Source organism: Vidua macroura, chromosome Z (genome assembly GCF_024509145.1).
Source record: "Vidua macroura isolate BioBank_ID:100142 chromosome Z, ASM2450914v1, whole genome shotgun sequence".
Classification (NCBI taxonomy): domain Eukaryota; kingdom Metazoa; phylum Chordata; class Aves; order Passeriformes; family Viduidae; genus Vidua; species Vidua macroura.
Window position 1 is genome coordinate 70,387,005 of NC_071611.1, and position 13,700 is coordinate 70,400,704.

The 13,700-nt window shown below is 35.6% G+C and overlaps 1 protein-coding gene across 5 annotated transcripts in view; it reads left to right on the forward strand.

Moving 5' to 3' along the window:
* Window positions 1-13,700, forward strand: part of FER (FER tyrosine kinase) — a 163,509-nt gene that overhangs the window by 105,648 nt on the left and 44,161 nt on the right. For all 5 annotated transcript variants that reach the window (XM_054002674.1, XM_054002671.1, XM_054002675.1 and 2 more), the window contains 3 exons: window positions 1,772-1,828; window positions 4,755-4,870; window positions 6,431-6,525. In XM_054002674.1, the coding sequence (XP_053858649.1) occupies window positions 1,772-1,828; window positions 4,755-4,870; window positions 6,431-6,525 (268 nt within the window). The remainder of the gene's footprint in view (window positions 1-1,771; window positions 1,829-4,754; window positions 4,871-6,430; window positions 6,526-13,700) is intronic.

The following is a 13,700-nucleotide window of genomic DNA, read 5'->3' on the forward strand; positions in this document are numbered from 1 at the left end:
TGAATGAGTTAAAGTGGTATAAGAAATGACTGAAGTCTTTCATAAAATGTACAGGTAATGATTAATGTACAGATGCAATGATAATAAATCCTTCAACGGATAATTTGATTCCAGTTTATGATGTTATTTTCTTTGGTTAGTTCTCTGAAGAATTACCAGATTTTTTCCTTCATAAACAAGCTTTAGAAATGTCATATTGTCAATTTATTCAAAAAATTATTCACTGAAGTACAGAATCCTTGTAGTTAAGCAGCAAAAAATCCATTCAATTTTAATTCTTTAACTTTTTGGCTTTACCACACTTATTTCAATGTTAGAAATGATTATATTAATACCTCTAAGTAGTAATTTTTGTGGGTTTAGGTTTTTTTACAGCTTTCTTTGCAAATTGTTTCCTTAAACTTGAGGTTATTCAAGAGTGTGCAGTTTGATGGCACTTCCTATCTATTTGTAGTATAACAGCTTTTGAATGAGACATTCATTCAGCAAAGAGTATCAAGTGAGATGAAGGAAATATGTTTCTTATGTTGTTTGATCAGTGAGGCAGTAGTTTTAAGCAATAATCTTGTATATAAGGGTAAAATAAACTATTGTATATTGAGAATTTCCTCCTAAGTCTCACAGTTTCCCACCCAGGGAAGAGATGTAGTAAAGATTGGTTTAAATCATGCAGCGTGGTAGTGTGGTACAGGAATCTTTGGAATGGGACTGAGAGGTGTTGTGTGCTGGGAGTTTGGGTTAATGAAGGCATTCAGAGACTCTCTAGAATGCACACTTGTGACATTATACTTACAAACAATAGCAATGATCACCACCCCTGTTTAGATTTGATGAATTCATGTTCGACAGAAAATCTCCAGAGAGGGTGACTCCATGAGCTCCCTAGGCAGCTTACTACAATTCCTAACCACTATCAGTGAAGAATTGTTTTCTAATTTCTAATCTGAACCTCCCCTGGCACTATTTAAGGCCATTGCCTCTTGTCCTTTCATTTGGGATGTGGCAGAAGAGACCCCCACCTAGCTTCAACCTTCTTTTCTACAGACTGATCACCCCCAGCTCCTTCAGCTGCTCCTCATCTGACTTCTGCTCCAGACCCTACCCCAGCTCCAGTGCCCTTTTCTGGACATGCTCCAGCCCCTCAATGTCCTTCCTGAATGGAAGGGCCCAAACTGGCTACCAGTGCCCAGCACAGGGGGGATGGTCAGTGCCTGGACAAATGCTTTACCTGGCATGTGTTATTTTTTCAAGTAGTTGCTTGTAATATTTCCTACTTCCAGAAAGGATGTAAGAGATGCAAGTATGTGTCTTGTTGACAAGTTGAAAGATCAGTTCATTTCCATGTGCACTGAGGAGACAAATGTGGCAGTTTTTTTGATTTAGTAGTAAGTTACGTTGTATACTAAAATGAAGTTTTCTTATCTAATTTTCACTTGATGAATTGTTAAAATCAGGGTGCTAAATATAATTTCCAGAGCCTGTGTGAAACTTTACATAGTGCTAACCTATTTACATACCATCATGTTGTAGGCTTAATTTCTAATAAAAATTTGCTATACAGTATCACTCACTATTTTACTGTATAGCAAAATTTCTAAACACTTGAATTATAAATGCTTAGCTTTAAAATTTCTTGGTATGGTTGTGATTGAGTGTTCTAAATGTAATACTTTTTCAGCTCCATTTCTACTGATACGTATCTTGGAGAAACTGTATCTAACTGTATCTTGTGTATTTGCGCAGACTGAAAATTCTGCTTTTCTTTTCATAGGATAAGAAGTGGGTTCTCAGTCATGAAGATGTCACACTGGGGGAATTATTGGGCAAAGTAAGTAGTAAAGTGAGCTAAATAACATTTGAGTTATCTGTAATCATTAAGCTATTTCTGTATACCTTTTAAATTGCTCTGGTATGCAATTTTTATGTCATTTTTTTTTACACTAATACACGAGATAACCCTATGCTTTAAACAGATGTAAATCACACTTGCTAGGAAACATTGTAATGGTTATGCTGAAAGTATTTAACTAGCATACATATTTTTTTTCTCTTTTGGAAGTGTTTTGAGCTAACTAGATTTCTACAAAGCATGATGTGGCTGTTTTACTTTCTGTAGTTGGAGAAAAACATTGCAAAATATAAACAAAAACATGAAGAGAAACAGGTGTAAATTTATGCATTTGTGTATAAAATTTGATATGATCAGATGACTAAATCATTATTTCTTAAAACAAATGCTAATTGCTTGTGCATTATTTTTTTCACTCATTCATTGATGAAATTAGATAATTTCACAATCTTATTAAATCTTGTGTAGTTCATAAACATGTAGTTTACAAAGTCTGCTTAGGAACTACAGGTGTTTAAAATCAGGCAAATTCTTCACTTTTTTGGCACTTTTGCACCTGCAGAGACCACTTTGGGTGCTACGCTGGACACAGAGTAGTTTGAAAAGATTTTTCAAAAACTGAGGAAATAAGATTAAATGGGGAAGACACAAATTAAAGCAGTTAATTGCCTTCTTACTATGGTACACACTAAAAAAATCAGTAGGAAATTCAAGAATGGGGATATAAAATACTGCTATAAACTTCTGTTTCCCAGGATAAAAGCTCTTTGGAAGATTAAGATGACAAAATGTATGACCATATTGAGCTGTGCCTTCATAAAATACTCAAGGAAGAAAAATAAAGATGTTCCAGCCATAAAAAAGCTTTGACTTGTTAAAAAATAAATATTAATTAGTTTTGATGGGTAAAGACAGTTAAAGCAATTTGAAAAGCATTTTTAGTAAATTCAGTTTACATGTGTTTTGCAAGTTTTTGGCACAAAGTATTTTTAACATTCAGTAAAGGCAACTGAGAATTTTAAAGTAATTATAGAAGGATGTTCTTTAAAATATACAGAACAGGCTAAAACCTTTATTGGAACACAGCATGATTCTTATGCATTCCCCTCTAAGAAGATGTAGTCATACTAGAAAAGATACGAATGACAGGAACATCTGTATGACAGAATGTGAAATAAACTATAACCATTCACCACAGAAGTGAGAAATCTGAGAGTCTACAAAACCTTGAGTGGCCTGGAAAAGATGAGGAAGAAATCACAAAATTTTAGTGTATAAAAGATGCAAGCTTTAGAAGAGATGATTTTCCTTTACCTCAGGGATGAATGGTCAGTTTATTTACGCAGCGTTAATTCCATAATACCCCACAAAATGAAAGTTGCATAATAGGAATGTGTTACACTAAAAATCCTGTATCTAATAATACTTCAGTATTGACAATAAAGAAGTAAAGCGTTTTCAAGACTTAAATAAAGCTCAGAGTGGGTTCAGATTTCACTGTTAAAAAATAGTTTTGACCAGAATGGTAGAGGAAAAGTGGTCTGGGAGCAACCCACCTGCTTACCTTGGGCACCTCATGCCATTTCAGATCTGAGAGGTAAGTGTGCTAGCCTCTGGAAGTGCTTTAGAAGGGCTGTCAGAGATCCTAAACCTCACTTGCCAGCTACATCTTCCTTGTCCCAATGTACAGAAAATAATAATTCTGCAGGCCTGTTCAGCCCTGCATTTCTTCCCTTGTTACTGGAAGTACATTACTCTTTCCCATCTGTGAGTTTCTTTTTTTCCTTTTCTGTCATTTTTCTTCGGCAACACTAAATTCAGCTGCATGTTGTAATGAAATCTTCATCACTCAGGAAAGGAAGGAAAACATCTCCAGAAGACTTTTTTGAAGTCACATGCAGCCCCAGACACCAGGACACAGAAATGTAGTTTGTGTAGAAATTGATCAGACATAGTTTCAAAATTGTGAGATGTGCTTATTCTTTGGGAAATACAAAGCTTAACCAGAAGTATGAAATCTATAGTTTTCTTCTTGTTTCCTTCTCTTGAGGGTTTTTTTCATTGATACCAGTGTTTTATATCTCACAATTTCCTTCTTTCAATTTGTGTCCTAAGTAATTATCCTTTTGTTTTTATTAAATAAAAAAGCATCTGGTGGATTGTTTGTGGTATTTATTAATTTTTCTTCTCTGAAAGCTAAAAAAAAAACCAATTTGCTTTGGGGGTATGTTGTTCACTAACTAAAATGTCTGATTATAAAAGGAGCTGTTTTCTAAAGTCTTGTCCAAATGGAAGGCATTATAGAGCAGTGCTGAGCTTGAGTTTTAAAGAAATTCTGGATCACCATACACAACAATACATTTTGCAGTGGGTTTAATTTATGATAAAAATTAACGTTCAGTGTTTTCATTCTTCATATTTTGTATTTTTTCTTTCTTGTATATGAGAATGTTTATGTTATTTTGGTATGTTTTGTCACAGTTTTTGAGATCAGTTTTTGGTCTCTTCCAGACTGCAAGTTAAAAACTATTCACGAAATACAATAGCGTGAAAATGAAAGAGTGCAGGAGTAAGAATAAGAAGAAGAAAGTACTACAGTCAGTGTCAGTTGATTTGAAAAGTTATTTACAGGTCTTATGAGAAAATTCTAATTACTTAATTAATGGTACTTTTTTCCTCTTTCCAGCAAGGTCAAAACAGAAGTCATATGCTGTGTCCATATAATAGATGTACTGTGTCAGAGTGAACGGCTTTGGTTAGGGCAGATACTGAAAGAAAATCTCATTTGGCTTCATAAACACATTCCAGAGTTCTAGTCCACTTTCAGTCACTCTCTGCATTATTTTTTCTGGCAATTCATTAAGATTTTATTTACCTAGAGTGATCTTTTTTGTCCCAATTTCAGGGTAATTTTGGTGAGGTGTATAAAGGAACATTAAAGGATAAAACCCCTATTGCTGTAAAAACTTGCAAAGAAGATCTTCCTCAGGAACTGAAAATAAAATTTCTGTCTGAAGCCAGGTAGGTTCTCTAAAATTACTTGTGGCAGTTCTTTTCAGTTTTTATCACCAGATGCATTTACAAAGCCTGACCTTCTGAAAAATTAAAAAAAGCAGTAGTCAAACTTTTCCTTCCTTTCTCTGCCTCAGTAGATTCCACAGCTGTCTCCCTGGTAACTAAACTTTGGCATTTTTAACGTGTGACTGCAGTAGCATTTTCGCCTGCTGAAGCCATCTTGTTGACAAAGCATGCCATGCCTGTAAAATAAAATTTTGTTGTCTTACGTGCTTTCATTTAGAACTTCTAAGATGTGCCATGAGGATTGGGATAAGAAGACTGGAAGATGTTCTTAAATTAAGCGTGATTATACCAGGCCTAACTCCTGCCTTATATTCATGGCTAGTAGAGGTGATCAAATGTGCCCACATTACTTTTCTTAGTAGGGTATAGACCCCATTTAGTAACTTTCTCTTTGTAAGAAGAGTTTGCTCCTGTAGAGGTATTTTATGCTGTGTCAATCAGCATGGGATTATATGTTTATTTTCCAAATTGCAGTCATGACACAATGTGCAAAGCATTCTGAGTGCCAGCTGATGTGCATAGGTAGATTCTGAGACTACAGAGAGGGCTGTCTTGAGATAAACTACCTTGCTCCTTCTTGCTATGAAGCTTCATATGTTTTAATTTCCACTCCCAAACTAGTATGATCAGTATTGGAGAAAAAAGATACTATCTGCATTTATAGAGTGAGGATCAGCCACCCTATCTGTTGAATAATTTAAAAAAACCTGTAACTTGGCAACAGCAGAGATAGTCATTTGTTAAGCAGCTTGACACTAATGGGAAAAAATGGTCTGAAAAAATGGAGTGTGTTATTTTTCACTACATATGTGTGTAGGTTAGTATTTTAACCTTGATCCATGGGAAAAAGGGAAAAAGAGGAGGTGCTTTGAGTCAGCAAATACCAGAAGAAACATTTAAGTTACAAGGTTTCTGTAGAGTTTTGTACTGCTCTTTTTTTTACTTACAAATCATAGCATGCTGTTTTAGGCTGGAAATGTTCTTATTAAAGCATTGTGTCAAAAGATGTAAATTGTTCATTTAATTCTCAAAATTGATGTCCTTATAGTCTTCTAAAACTTATTGTATTAATTAATCTTTCAAAGTAAAATTGTAACAAGTGTGCTTTTGAACAGTGCAGCAGGGAAGCATACAGGCAAGCTGTGCATACTGTTTTGATGTAGCTCTGCTTCTGGTCCACCACTGAAATTCTGATTAAACACAAGGGTTCTGTCAGGCCATTTTTCAGTTATATAGATAAATGTCACATAGACAAATGGTAAAATTACAATGAGAATAATTTTTGATTTATTAGTGACTCAGTTATGATTTTCATTTCAAACAGTGGTGATTGATCTGTTACATTGATTTTGATAACAGTAATGATATTTTTTCCTTTGATAACAATAATGACATCTTCCATTAAAGTAACATTAAAGGTTTAAGATATTTTCCTGTAATGTTTAATCAGCCTGTACAATAAAGTTTATTACTATAATAAACTTCTTGTGTTTTTTGCAGACTACTCAAACAATATGATCATCCTAATATTGTAAAACTTATAGGAGTTTGCACTCAACGACAGCCTATATATATTGTCATGGAACTTGTTCCAGGTAATTGTTTTTTTTCCTTTTTTTTGTAGCATATTTCCATAGGTTTCATTGTTTCCATAATGTGAAATGTATTGTTTTCTATTTGTCTTATTCTGCATTCTTGTGACTGACCTCCAAAGTCACTTGTGTTGCAAATCTTTGGAAGTGCTGGGTTCTACTAGCTTTGGAATGGTTGAACTCCACAAATCTGTTGAGAATTTTACTGTAGCCTTTAAAGGCAACAGAAGCTTCATTATTCTCTTGATGAGATATCAAATGTTACTTCCTTTAACAATAGAGTTAGGTAGAGAATATTAAGTATTTAAAGAACCTTCGTGTCTGGGTAATATCTCAATTTTAATAACACTTGTTTAGGTCACCTTTATTAATATACATTTTACTCTTTACTAGAATGTATTGTTTGGTTTTAGGGTTGGTCTTGATTTATTTTTGGAATTGGGTTCATTTTATCCAGCAATGGCTGGAGTGAATTTCCAATTGTTGCCATGATAACAGCTTTTGGGCAATTTTACGTCTTTGTTGATTTTCTCAGCAGCTGGAAAATGTGTTGATTTGGTAGCCTCTAGTACTGCTTAATATGCAACACTGTATTTGTTTTATATATCACTGGATTTATCTTCAAAATTATACAGCAAACTGCTTTAATAACCTTTTTATTCAGAAAGACTTAGATTGCTTATAATTCTTGAATACTAGCTGTAGAGTGAGAGCACTGATGAAATATTTGACCTTGTGGAGTTCTCTGCCTTTATTAAATTAGATTATATTAGATTATTATATTTGTATGCACGATTAACTTTATTAAAATAGAGAGTGAAAGCAGTGTCCTCGGTTTTAAGGGGTACTTTAGTAATCAACGTCTCCAGACATCTCTGAAGATAAAAGTAAATCCTGATCTTTTAACACCTTTATTATTCTGGTTCAGGTTTTTCAGAGCCTTGTACAAGTTGTTGAAACATGCTAATGCAATTAAGGAGGAATTGAATGAGAACTTTCCTCTGATTCTTATGCCTGTTTTGCAGTTCAAGTCTATCCAAACATTCTTGGGATTGAATTTGCTTCAGAAAGAAGCTTCTTGCAAAGAGAATTGTTGCCCTATTTCAATGGTCTGTAAACCCCCTGGGCTAGCTGCTCTGCCTGCACACCCTGATAAAAAAGGGACTGCCTTCAAGCCGTCACACTTTCCCACATGCTCTTACATCTTGGCACACCAAAGGACTGACCGTATCAGTAGAAAACATAAGGATGCCAGAGAAATGTCAAATCACTTAGATGAGTAGAGAAGCAGTGATTCTGATGAGACTGTTTTTCTCTTTTTCTAGTGACAAGTTTGGATGAGATTACAAAAAATGATAGTTAGTAGTGCTCTGACTTGGTATTTAACACTGCCCTTTGAGGAACAGGATAGTGGTAAATTTGTCTTCCACTTGACACTACACTTTCTCAGTATCTTCATTGTTTTGTCTTAAATGTGTTTATGCTTGAAGGTGTTTAAGCAGTTTAACTCTGACATTCTGTTTAATAACTAAAAATGTCAAGTTTTAACTTAGAATTGTGTTCTGTGAATGTATGGCTAAGAACACATGTAATTTATAGATGTCTGACATTTTTTTCCCTGAGGATAAAATTAGAAGCATCTCCATAAAATAAGGGATTTCTCCTGTGTTTTCTGACTTCTGTCTAATGCTTGCAAATTTTGTGCCATTTTTATATCCCAAATACACATATGCTGTACACCTACTGTGTCTTTTGAGACTCCTGTAGTGTGGTTCCATAGCAGCTAATTCTGCTTTGCATTCCAAATTCTGATTTCAGATTAGAGTCTTAATTTATTCAGGTATTAGAAATGTATATTGAAACTTAGCACATTATATAGAGAGGTGAGAATCTGTTAGTGATTCTGTCATAAGCTGGCTCCGAGAGATATCTTTGTTGCAGGTGTAAATGGGATTTAAAACCATGCATATGGATAAAGGCATCAATGAAAGCAGTAGAGAAATGTTGCAGATGCATCTTTAATTACATGTCCATGCAAAAATTACATGCTACATGCAAAAATAGCCCAAATGTTGCCAGCAAATAACAGAGGAACAAAGGTGTCAAAAACAATTATCCTTTGCAGTAGAACCTTTTCTTGAGGGGGTGGTGTGAGGGGTGTTAACATAAGTGACATGTCCTGTAAGTGTCCTATAGTAAGAACCAATGATAAAGAAATGTCAAGATGGTTGGTGTAGGAAGGATTAACTGAAATAATAAACAATGTACCATATTATGGATATATGGAATCCTAGAATATGTCTTGGAAGGGGCCTTGAAGATCATCCAGTTCAAACCCCCTACCATGGGCTGGGGACACCTCCTGCTAGAGCAGGTTGCTCAGAGCCCCACCTCACCTGGCCTTGAACAGAACTAAGTACATATTAGTGAGAAAAAGACATCCTTTACTTATTGCTCACTGGCTGTTGGCCATACTGATCTCACTGCACATGTCCTCCCAGTGTCAATCCATCATAGTACTCCAGTACAGAAGGAAAAACGTGGTCCTTTTCACAGTCCATCAATCAAGAAATTAGGGAAAGGTCTTACTGTAATGTATGTGTGTGTTATATAGCTCTCTCTTTAAGGGATGCACCTACAGGAAAATGCATCCCTGCCATTGGCTGGGTTTTTAGAGGGCCAGGTCTCTTTTCTCCTGAGTTTTGTCCTACAGGTCTTTTTGCAGGTTACTCTAAAAGTGGGAAGGAGCATCTTGTAAGCAGAGTATGTGCACTGTTTACTTACTGTAGAGTTTATATTTAGTATTGCTTTCTATAAGCTATTCTTTCAATTGTTGAAGAAATAAACTAAGTATAATGTCCCTTGTCATGTATAAACAGAAGCTAAATTGCAATTTCCTTCATGTACATATGGAAAGTTACGTATATGCAAGAAATGTGGCCTAAAACCACCATTCAGGAATTTGCAGAGTTGCTAAAAGATTTTTTTTTTTTTTAAATCCTAAACAAATTGTCCTGTCTTTCTTCCCCTCGCCTTCCCAAAATTACCAAGATAGCCATGGAAAATGAATCAATAAACTGTTACTATTTTTCTTATACAAGTTTTATGTATTGGTAAGTTGAGATTTATACACATATCTGATTTGCAGGCTTAAGTTATGCTAGCTAGCTTCTGTGAAAAAGGAATCTAGCCAAGCAGATGGTTTATAAATTTTTGTGATTGCATAATGGATAAATTTGCCATAACCTTTGAGGCACTCTTGCAAATAATTAATTTTATTGGGTTTTACCTAAATTACATTGAAATACTGACTAAAAGGATAGACAACCCAGATCTTTATATGGGCCCAATCTGTAGATGCTGGATGGCTTTTCAACTACCATATAATAATGAAACTCCTTTTCATTTTACAGTGCCCTGGTTTTCTTCTGTGAAATTTTTTAGTATGCTAAGAAATGAGAAAACAACTCTACTTTTAAATCATCTTCTATTATAACATTTTGTTCTTAAGGGAGAATTTACCAGAGAGATTTCCCCTTCTTCTATGACTGATGACTCTTTCTCTATGACAACTGTTGTTCCTAGTTTGAAAATATTAGGACTGTTAAAAAGACTGCTGGTTAGATAAATCAGACTGTTGCAACATGTTAGTGTCTTGAAGGACTCTGAACATCATATAGGTTATTTTCTTCAGAATATTCCTCTTAATTTTTACTGCTTTATAGTGAAATACTCTCTAAGATAGGTTTGATAAGGTTTGTTGCAAAGGTCACATTTGCTGGAGTCTTTTTCTGGTATCTTCTGATCTAAAAATAGGAATACTGCACTGTTTCATAACTGAATAGAGTAACATTTTATTAATCTGTTGTGCTACGCTTTAAGTATGCAGTTTATTCTAAGAAAGATAGAAGAAATTAAAATGATAATTGCTAATGAATTTTTGGGAAAGAAACCCTGTATGTTGAGACTTCCCAAATGCTTGATGGTAGTATAGAGCCGTGAGTTTGTATTGTCCTATGGACCTGACTGACCTGACTGAAAAGTAATGTAGTAAATTTGCAACATGAGTTTTAAAGCTGTTCAGGGGGAATTGCTGCATATTTGCAACACTGGAATTTTTTAATGCAGGTAATCCTTTGTCAGGGATTGTTTCCCATGTGAATAAGAACAGAACTTCGTGTAGGAGTTTACAGTGCTGTGTAATAAAGAATTTTACTTTCCTGTAATGCCAAGTCAATCTCAAAAACAAAGCATTATACTCATATTTGCTGTGTTAATTTATTCATTTTTCTTTGCACTGTGTCTATTGTCCTGGTGGAATTTCTGTGCTTTATCTTGCATTGTTGACCTTAAAACTGAAGAAAGAGAAATAATTAGGAGGAACTGCTTTGGTATTCAGAACAGTGAAAGAGCTATTTGCCGTTGTCTCTTAAGGCCGCACAGGTCATAAGGAGTTTTCATAACAGCTCATTTTTAGTAAATTTATATGATGATTAAAAAGACTGGAATACTGCAAGAGTCCAGACTGAAAACTGAGACAAATGGATGCTGAATTTTGTTGGGGCATGGAGAAGATTTATCAGGAAAATGCTGAAGGGACTACAGAGCTTGCTTCCTGCTCTTTTCAGAGTGAACTCAACATCTTTTCATGAAAAAAGACAGAAAAAAAAAAGAAACCAAAATCCCCTTCTCTTTTACCCTTTTTAACTGTTACCTTTCTGGCCCAAACTTCTCTTTTAGTGATCATGCTGTGTTTTAATTCATTGCAATACGTTGGATCTTTTAACTGCATTTTCATTTGCTTATAATTATCATAAATTCTCCCTTGTAATCAAAAAGGAACTGCAAGAGTGCTGTTAAAAATTTGAGTGTTTTCTCCTCTTCCTTCAAGGGAAGAAGAAATCAAGATTAAATGTAATCTATAAGATGCAAAAAGCAATCCTAAGCTACAACATTCTTGCTTCTCCTTATTTATGTTAATTTCAATTTACTTGTATCTTAGCTAGTCCTGAAAAGAGAATTTAATTTAGGGGTAAGAACTTGGCGTGTCCCTGAAATCACGTGTTCTAGAACGTGGTGTATTGAGGATAGATGTGGAATCCTGTGGTGCAGATACCACTTCATGCAACTGTTTCAGCAGCTTATCTTGTAGACTTTTCCACAGTGCCTCTGTCCCTCCTGCAAAGAGTCTGCAAGATAAGCACCATCATCATGCTTGCACCAGCTCTCTCTGAAAAATTGTCTAATAAAAAGATGTAAACATCTTTTTGTGTTCCAGTACTTGATTCAAGGTAGCAGATGGAAGCTTGAAGTCCCATGTTTTCTGACCTGCTCCTTTTTGGAGCTAAGATGTTAAATCTCAAGTTGGTAGCCTACTTTCTCTGTTTCAGGTTTCTGTATATTTAAACATTTTTATAACCAACGTAGTTAAAATTAAAACCCCAAGAATATTTTGGAATAATTTCATTTCTGCTAGGTCAGGCATTCAAATGGAGGCAATTGAAGTGTCTGTCTTGTCTGTTGAGTCTTAATATAGCTTCCTCTAGCATATGCACTATGCTAATATGATCCGTGATGAGGATATTATATATTATGGTATTATGAAAACTAGGTGATCTTCCTGTACCAGATCCTTGCCTCAGACAGTTCTAAACAGTTTCTCAGCAGTTGTCTCTTATCTTTTCATCCATTCTGTGGCCATAGACCATATTTAGTCTGTTCTAGCAGTGATCTGCTCTGATATGATTCTCATCCCCTCTCCCCAGTGTGTGCATGGACATTTTTCATTCTCCTGCTAATGCATTGCATTTCACTGGGGTATCAGTGTGCCTTCCTGATACCAGCAGAGAATTCCTTTCTGATAATAGATACATGCTTTTTAAAAAAGCAACTTCCTTTTTAATTTAACAGTGAGATTGTGTTCGTTGTTTTAACTAACTTGTGTTGGTATGTTCTGAATGCTGGCAGCTGGAAAGAGGTAGAGCTATTCCTGTACATGTAAATGGCTATAGAAATACCCAGTAATCTAATAGCATGGGAAGATTGTCAGAATTAGGTTTAAGCTATTATACTCAGCTTATATCCAGACATGTGTAGCCAGCTTCCAAGGGGGAGTTCAGCAAGGTCATAAGTTCTGTCTTTGCAGCTGGATAAGGTAACCTACAGAGGTCTGTTCTGAATCATTTGGGATGCAAATTGCCTGTGCCACTGATGCAGAAACAAATCAGAGGTGGCAGGTTTTATTAGCTGAGATGTGACACTGCTGGATGTGAAGTGCCCTGACTCCCAGGCACACCCAGAATGAGCATGGCCATTTCTGTTGTGCCTGTACCCGGAGTCACCACTCAGAAGTGCTCATAAAATGGTTAAAAGTGGCACTTCAAGATACGGCTTAGTTGGGCATGGTGGTGTTTGGTTGAAGGATGAACACGATGATCTTGGGAGTCTTTTCCAACCCAAGGGGTTCTATGATGCTTAACCCAAGTGCGGGGTTACCTCTGAGCCCTGTTCATGCTGTCTTACCTGCAGTTAGCTTTGGTCTGGCTTGGTTTATTCACTCCCTTTCTTCTGAAATGTGATTCCATTGCTACTTTCTGTATGATAGAGCACTTCTTAACTTCCACAGGGTGGGTTATGTCAGAAACATGTGTAAATAAAGCGTGGTGTCTTCCTAACCTACTAGGCTCACTTTTTGGCTTTTCTTGGAAAAGAGGGCTCCAGGGCATAAAGTGTAGAAGTACCAACAGGTCCATTATAGGTGGCACTGAGGAGCTAATACAATTTACTAAATCTTAAATTACTTTTGTGGAATTGCTCTTATTTTCTGCATGTAGTGATAATTCAGAGTATAGCACCAAATCACAGCTGACTTTGTGCATTTCTCATTACTTGCACTAGAGCCAGTAAACCCATTTATAACTAAAAACTCAGTTCTGAGACTGAGATGTATATGATTTATTTATTATTATGAAATACAATATCCATATTATCTTGAGCTTTTCTGCTAAATTAATTATTTTCTTAAATAAAGGAGAGCAGATGCTAAGAGCAGCTGAAGTACATGGCTTACATATCATGGCTTACTTGAACCTTAGATTAGACCTCCTGTCTCTGAGGTGCCACTGATTTCATGCACAGGCCTGGAATGCTGATTGGTGCTGGGAAGTATCTGAACTTTT